At 37.6% G+C, this 8,331-nt stretch overlaps 1 protein-coding gene across 3 annotated transcripts in view; it reads right to left on the bottom strand.

Moving 5' to 3' along the window:
* Positions 1-788: 788 nt before the first annotated feature.
* LRRC1 (leucine rich repeat containing 1) overlaps positions 789-8,331 on the bottom strand; it is a 128,841-nt gene continuing 121,298 nt past the window's right edge. For 2 of the 3 annotated variants that reach the window (XR_004245691.2, XR_004245692.2), the window contains exon 13: positions 5,273-5,419. Coding sequence is in view for 1 of the 3 variants with exons in the window: in XM_032140741.2 (XP_031996632.1) it covers positions 2,129-2,287; positions 4,175-4,311; positions 5,247-5,419 (469 nt within the window). In the remaining 2 variants the exon portion in view is untranslated. Of the gene's footprint in view, positions 2,288-4,174; positions 4,312-5,246; positions 5,420-8,331 lie in introns of those variants that run through there. The other variant, XM_032140741.2, reaches the window with a different exon arrangement.

Genomic DNA, 8,331 nt, shown 5'->3' with positions numbered 1-8,331 from the left:
CCTCTCAAAGGAAGAGAGGAAACAAACAAAATCCCCCAAACTGAAAACAAAAAGCAAGTGAACATGAACTAAAGGAGACAGGCCAAAGGAAATAAACTAGATGCGTGACATTTCCTAGGAAAATCTAAGCACACACACACCATTCTGTCCACCTCCAGTCCAGAAAAGCCATGATGAACTGAGTAGTAAAGGATGGGCTTTATATAAAAACAAACAAAACACACCATGCAAGTTCTACTTGTTCTTCCACGTCAAGACAATTCTCATCGAATAAAACCAATTTGCTTATATATAATCAGCCCATGAGATAGTGGCATCATCTTTATAAGCTTAAAACAAAATAGAGGATGTCAAAAATCTTAGAGAAAAGAAAATTGGCATGCACAGATTAGGGAGCAAGCTATAAAACTGACCAGCCGAAACTCACTTACGTGTTACTTACTTTCAGCTCCATAAATGGTTTTTAAAATACACACATATTTACATACACACAGACTAAAAAGCTAAGTGAACCCAATAAGTAAATGTATAGAAGTAAAAGAAAGTATTGTATTTAGTTGTTTGAAGATGGGTTTATAAGGAGTCCAATTGGCCAGACAGCCACAGCCCAAAATTACTAGCCAGAGTCAAAGGCAATTCCGGGCTCTGCCCCACGTGAATGCAAGTCCCACAGGAGGTCACTCACGACTGACAGGTAATTTAGATATTTAACAGACCAGAGCACACTGTCAAAGAGTTTGGCTACCTGCTATCACTTGAACATACAAAGTAATAATTTTAAAAACCTGTATGGCCAATGTCCAGGATGAATTTATTTCTTGGAGAAAAAAAATATATATGATTTTCCTAGACACCACGCAGTGACTGGCACTTTTCATTTCTCTTTTATCACAGCATACAAAAAAGAAATCAACAGAAACACACCAAAACTTTTCCCAATATCCCTTAAATTAGCAGATTTAAAATTAAATCTTGAAGCAGTATTTTGTGATACTTTGATTCAAACTCTATTTACAAATTAAATTGCACTTATAAAGATAGCAACATTTCTATTTTGATAGTAGGTTATTTTGCTTTATTATGGTTGTATATCTGGATATAAAACTTTTAAAGCTTTCTTGAATAAAAATCATTATTTTGCAGTCCATAATTTATTTGCCCACTGAATGTCTGAACCAGTTTTCTCTTTTTGTGCTTTTCTGCTCTATTTTATTTTACAAATGGCACATACCATCAGAGTAGGCACAGTCTGACACAGCACTCATTATGAGAGACTTATTCAGAAACAGTTAAAAGTGTAAGGAATAAAATATTTGCAGTCAAATCCTTTGGTTCATCTTTTCAAAAAAAATCAACAGATATAATTACAAATCATTGATAATTCATCTTTTTTGGTTAAAAACAAATCCACCAGGTAGATTACTGATTAAAATGCAACATTGCTTTAAAATACCATATTCCTATTCTCATCTCACTGTTCAAAGATGCCATTGTTTACAACTGATTGGACATGACACAGGATACAGTAAGGCACGAGTGGATGGTACAAATAAAAACAAATACTTTAGGACTTGTTTTTCTGCACAAATACTAAAATATGTACCGTTTTCAAAATAAAATAACAAAAAGGAAATACATATTTTTGTTATGAAATACCTATACAAAATTTAAAAATTTACACCATCTGAGCTGCCAAAAAAGGTTTAAAAAGTATCCATTTTTCCCCATACATAAAACTATCTCTCATCAGTAGGTCCAAGAGAACTTGGGAGATTCAAAATGTCCCAGCACTTTATGGAAGGGAGGAGGATAAAACTTCCCCTTCCTGCTTTCCTTTACCCCAACATAAGACAAAAACAAAGGTCATATGTTTACAGTAGTGTATTCTACTTATTACAAACAACTGAAATTTAAAAAAAAAAAAAATCACACCGGGAGACCACTGGCGCGCTGACTGGTTGCGGGATGAGTAAGGCACTTCCTGGGAGACAGCAGCTTCCCCACACTCCACGGGAAGATGGCGCGCGGGGGCTGGTTAGGACAAGGAGCACATGAGGCTCCCCGGAAGCAGACAGGAACGTCTCGACAGCAGAGGAAGACACAGGAGGTAAAACTTGGAGGTGAAACTCTACACAGAAGTGGTCACTCGGTCAATGGCATGATTGACCTCGTTTTTGTTTGAGTCCAGTCCTTTAGCAGCATTCATGTCATTCCGTAAATTCTCCACTGTCTTTTTCATGTGCTTTAACTCCCCTGGGTGTGGAGTGGCTCGCCTTAGAAGTGTTCTCTAAAAACAAACAGTGGAGTGAGTGTTTTGGTTTTATTCCACTACTTTTTTCAAAACATGCAGCTTCAAGGCATTAGCATTCCAATACAAATGTTACCTTCTTAGAAATTCTGAGTTAAAATGGGTGGAAAAGCTTTCTTTGGAGGTATATGCATTTATCAACTGCTCACTGGTGGTTAAGGGAAAGGGAAAGTGTTCCATATAACTTACCTAGTTACTATAGAAGGATTACTTATAGAATAAAAGAATACTTGTAAAATGTGAAATTACTAGAAAATAAAAATAAGGCTCCATAAACAGCAAGAACATTTATTTTAAAATTTAGGATATAATTATAGGGTGTGGGGAAAGAAAAAGATAAAAGAGTAAATAAAAAATCCTAAATTAAAGTCACTATAATGTTCTACTATTACCCAAAGCGATTCTGGCTTCTTTCAACCCAGAATGAGGCACGGGAGGCAGGGGAGAAAAAAGGAAATCAAGAGGGAAGTATACCTTTTCTTATTTTGCTGCTGTGTGTACTATTTCTATGACCTACTGATGAAAGTTCACACTCTTCTAATAAAGACTGGAAGTTAAGTAACAGGGTATGAGTAATTTTTAAAATATTATTTAATATGTTACATGATCTTTAGCTCATAAAATAGCATGTACATCTTTTAAATGGCCTATCCAAGAGCTTTAGGGGGAACCAAACTAGATTAACAAAATACTGGAAGAGGCAATGAAGTAACTGGCGATAATCACACTCTAACAAGTCTTGAGGTAAGCATTAAAGAGTCATTGACGGTGAGTTACTTTGTCATCCCTAATTTGCGTTTTGCCCTTTACGATTGTAAATGCCTAAAATCCCATTTGGTGACAGCTGGAATAACAAAGACTATAGGCAATAATTTAAAAACTGCCTTTGTTTTGGGGGCTGCAAGTACTCCCTCTAAGCTCTGCTTAAGAAAACTCTCAATTAGTTCAAGGAATTTAAGAAGCCAAAGTCAACTGCTAGGAAGATGTCAAGCCTTGTCACCAACACCTAGAGATGATGGATGACTGAGAGACATTTTCAAGTACAGATGAAAGTAAGGGTGACTAGTATTTTCCAATTTCTGAACAAAAACTTGTTAACTAATCCAACTAAGATCATAAGCCCTCTACAAGAAGGCTAAGGTGAGCTGGTTACATGAAGAAGGCACAGAGGTCTGGCACTAAGTCAAATCACGGCAAGTGAATGGATTAAACATGGGAAGAGACAGCATTCACTGGGAACAATTAAAAAAAAAAAGTTTCTCCATGTTAAGAAAACAGTGGGAGTGGGAGGGGAAACTATCACAAATAAAGAAAAAGAACCACCATAAAAGCAGCACAGCACAACAATAACAGGCCAGGCACAGTGGCTCACGCCTGTAGTCCCAGCACTTTGGGAGGCTGAGGCAGGTATGTCACTTGAGTCCAGGAACTGTAGACCAGCCTGGACAACATGGTGAAACGTCATCTCTACAAAAAATACAAAAATTAGCCGGGCATGGTGGCAGGTGCCTTGCAGTCCCAGCTACTTGAGAGGCTGATGTCAGGGGATGGCTTGAATCCAGAAGGTCGAGGTTGCAGTGAGCTGAGATCACTCCACTCACTGCACTCCAGCCTGGGTGACAGAGGGAGACTCTGTCTCAAAAAAGAAAGAAAAGAAAAAAAAAAAACATGAGTTCTATTTGCCTCATTTACCTTTTGTGAGTGTGTACCTAGAATTACCTAGTTTTGTCTTCTAAAAAAATTCCTAAATGCTGAAGGCAAAGCAGAGAACATACTAATTGAAAATAAAGAATATCCTTATTAGGTGCCATTCTCAATCTTTTAATTTTGAACTTCCACAGAGGCAAAGAATCTGCGTTTCCATACCGTCTCATTGTCTTCTTCATCCTTCTCATCCTCCACAAATCGGATTGCACTGACTCTGTTGACAGCGCGCTCGTTCCAGGCTTCGTCAGAGACATCATTTACCAAGCTCTCCAGCGCACCACAGCGAGGCAGATTCTCTGCAGTGACAAAGACCACATCAGCTGGGAACTGCGTTTCATGTGACCGGTAAATGCTATGAACTTTGCGGCTGACAAGGTAGAATCTATACGGAGGACCAGAGGTAGAACACCAGAAATAAGGGGGGTGTTCTGTTGCAAGTTTGGCTTTAAAACACAAACATACACAAAATTCAAAAACAAAAAGGCCTGGGACAAGGTTGCCCCTTCTTTTTTAATGATGTATAATTCTATTCGAGATCATATAAAATATCTGCTAAATTAATATGTTTACTATTTCATCACAGAATGTCATAATTTAGAGTCCCTTTTAAAATGCTTGTTTTATACAACTTCAAAACTGTTCTGACAGTGATGTGGCCGCACATGTTGGACACTAGTACTTTCCCCAGTAACATACTCTACCACGTTTTTCTCTAGGGTCTTAAAGTCCTCCCACTTGGGCTCCTATTCCCCCAGGGCACTCCTGTTCTCCTCCACCAAACCCAGCTCTCAGCAAAGGGTTTATAATAGCATTTTGATGTTAATGTGAATTTTTTGTTTAACCACACAATTTACAAAGCAAAGATACAATGACTCAAAATAATTCAATGGCTTAAAAACAGTGGTGTTAACACTAATCCTGTGAACTATCAGTTTGGATTTTAAGAGACTCTGTTACCACTTCTAGAAGTATTGTATTTTCAGCCTTAGCTATAATTCAAAACCACTGCTTATGAAATTTCAAACATGATAAATAGATATGAGCGGCCCTTCTTCTGCAAGGATGTAGGGTAACCTTCCCGGAAGAGTCCCACAGTGGCCTCACCTGAGCCGGCTCTAGGCGCAGACTGGATAGAACACAATCACACGAGGGAGTAAGAGGCCTTATGGACAGACATTAGGTCCTACTCAATCTCGTGGCCCTGTGAATACTGTCCTTAAATTAAATTCACCTTGACAAGTAGGTTCAGAAGGCAGCTGAGGAAGTAAGACACAGGTTAAAATCTTCTCTCCTGTGGTGTAGTCTGTGTCTGTCTGGAATGTAAGCAGGGGCTGGGACTGGTTGTCAGATAGCCACAGAGCCTTCAACTTCAAGGCAGTCAGGGATAAAGGTAGATGCAGCAACCTATTTTTTTTTTTTTAAAAAGAGACATCACAACCTCAAATTCTGAAATCAAATCAATCCCTATCAACAAAATGAGGAAAAATTAAAAGGAGCTTCCTGAGATTGGTTTCAAAATGTAAAACGGTGTTATGTTTTTAAGACACGACATACTCTTTGCAAGTGGATTCTTCAGTAGGTTCCTGTGCTTCCCTTTTCTGCTCTCACTTCTCCCATTAGAACCTCCAGATTACAGAGCAAAAAAAAAAAAAAAAAGGAGAGATAATTACAGGACACATTTTTACGGTCTTGTACTAGGTTTCAACATAAAATGAGAAAAAAAGTCAAGGTGATTTTGGAAGGACCCAGAAGGAGGAGTTCTTTACCTCTGATGGCCACAGCTTCACTGACAGGGCTGGTGTGAAGCTGCAGGATTACCTGTTTCCAGGAGCACCTGATGAATCAGGTCAAGAGGAAGGAGGTGCCTGGGGTGTCAAAGCATTTAAGTTGCAGCCAAAATAAAGATTAAACACCATTTTGCATGGACCCCATCTGCTTTCTCTAGGGAGATTATTTCAGCTATTCCCTTCTAAACCTTTATCTCTCAGTTTCTAGAAGCTCTTACTTCTCAGAGTCCTAGGTGACAATTAATATCTGTATCAGATTATTTCAGTTTCAAATGACGTAGTATAAATGAAAGTACTTTAAATGTTATAATGTGACACCTAAATATTAGTTTTATATTTATGTTTGCACAAAGATTTCACAGATTGGCTGCAACCAGTAGAATCTATCTAGTAAAGACCACTGCCAGAAATCATATGTACACCTATCTCCAGTTAACGTTAGCAGGAAATCTACCTATACATCTTACCAAAAGATTAATAGTGAATTATCAGACACACATACCATTTCAATTGACAGAACTTACAGGAAATAAACTAGAACTCTCTAAAGAGATGAAAAGCAGCTGTATTCCAATAACACAAAACTAATCAGAGTAAAAGGCATAAACTGGTTAAATTACTTTAATACAAGAAGTAAAAAAAATAATCAAAGAGTGCATGGACAGTATTAACAACAAATGCATTATTAACAAACTTTTCACAGTAACAATACATTTTGCAAAAGATTTCTGTGTTAGTTTCAAAGATGAGAAAATATTTTCTTTTCCTTAACAATTAGTCCAGTAAAGGCTGAGTCCATCTCATGCATATGTATTGGGTGCAGTACTGAGGAAGTATTGTGAAACTGTAACTTAAGTGGGAGTGAGGTTCTTAAGCCAGTGCATCCACGAGAACTGCTTATGTTAAAAAAAGACTATGAATTGTACATTATAAGATTTCACTAATGAGAGCAATATTAGGTGAGAAATACATATTTTTAAATCCTAGAATCCACCCGGTGCCACCATGTGCTGATAGCTAGAGAAGGACACCTGAGGGAACCTCAGGGAACAACAGATTCACAATTCCATTTCTTCTTACTCTGGGATATTTGTTCTTTAAGGGACAGAACTGAAATATCTTGTGCTTATAAAAAAATTCTTTCTCTTTCTATCCAAAGAATGTTGCATACATGTAAACTCAAATGCAAGGAAGTTAAAAACATGTATTTGCCAGGTACTGTGACAAGGATTATCTTAAATAGGCATTATACACTGTTAAAGCTTCAAGTACATCAAACTCTCTCATTTTATTGAACAAAAATATAATTTCCTTTAAATTTTTCTCCTACATCTTTTAAAAGAGGAAGCAAGCTAACAGCCACTAGAATGTTTAAAGTTTCGAGTCTTGGGCAAGACACTTACAGTCAGCATCTCTACCTGTCTTACTCATGAGAACAGAAAGAAAAAAATCAAGTCTTGAAAACTGGCACAAAACACAGATACTCAAACGTGGTCATTGTAACTTCTCAGACTAGAGCTGAATGTTAAAGCGAAAGTATAAATAAGAGGCTAAAAAGAGCATCAATAATATTAATAACAGCTTCTACGGATGACAAACCATATGACAAAAGCTAAATAAATTATTAGACTCTACAACAACAAATCTTATCAATATATTTCAACTCAGATTAATGAGTTGCCTGAAACACCAGTTTTGCTTCAAAGAATCAAGGTACCAGCTTGAATGTGGCTGCTGCTGACTGAGTCCACACCACACGAGCTGCCCACTGTCTTGCGGACAGAAGTGTTGCCAGTGGTGTCCAAGAGAAAAAAACGCCCTGTTCCCTGAACAGTCTGCCCACAGAGATTCTGCAGGCTGGCTGATCCTCTAACTCACTACGGCCTGGGGAAAAAAAGACATACACATGCTTTTCTGTCTCTCTTGGGTAAACCATCCCAGCTACAAGTCAGAAAATAGATGAGAAATACATTCCTGCTTTCCAAAGGAGCTAATAATACATTTTTGGTTTATTCTGGTACCTTCTGTACACTACAGAATAAACAGAATCAACACACAAGAAACCACAGCCCGCAGGCATCTCTGTGTTCTATTTAGGACCACATGCCCCCAGAAATAAAAAACTTGTGGTTACTATTCACACCAATGGTACAAGAACTAAAGCAAATGAATAACCAAACTGTAAGCCTCTTGTCTCCAGTTATGTCCATGACCAACCCAGCCCCAAGTGACCTTCCATGCCTGTGAACTACTATAGCAACTGCTCTCTCAAATTTAATATCTAAGCACGGCCTACTGATTAATATTAACTTCACCAGTGACTGAATATGCCTTACAATGTAGTTTCATCTTTCTGTTACTTTCTACTAGAATTTTTAGTTTTAAGCAAAGTTTTCAAAAATATTTAAAAATATATGTAAATTGAGAACATAACTGGCAAAAAAGTAAACAATACTAAAATATCTAAAGTGAAAATTCCCAGTACCCTCAAGTCTCATCTAGGGGAACTACTATTAGTATTGGGGTATA

This window comes from Hylobates moloch, unplaced genomic scaffold (genome assembly GCF_009828535.3).
Source record: "Hylobates moloch isolate HMO894 unplaced genomic scaffold, HMol_V3 SCAFFOLD_20, whole genome shotgun sequence".
Taxonomy (NCBI): domain Eukaryota; kingdom Metazoa; phylum Chordata; class Mammalia; order Primates; family Hylobatidae; genus Hylobates; species Hylobates moloch.
The sequence above is the reverse complement of the archived record's forward strand: the minus strand, read 5'-3'. Positions and strand labels throughout refer to the sequence as shown.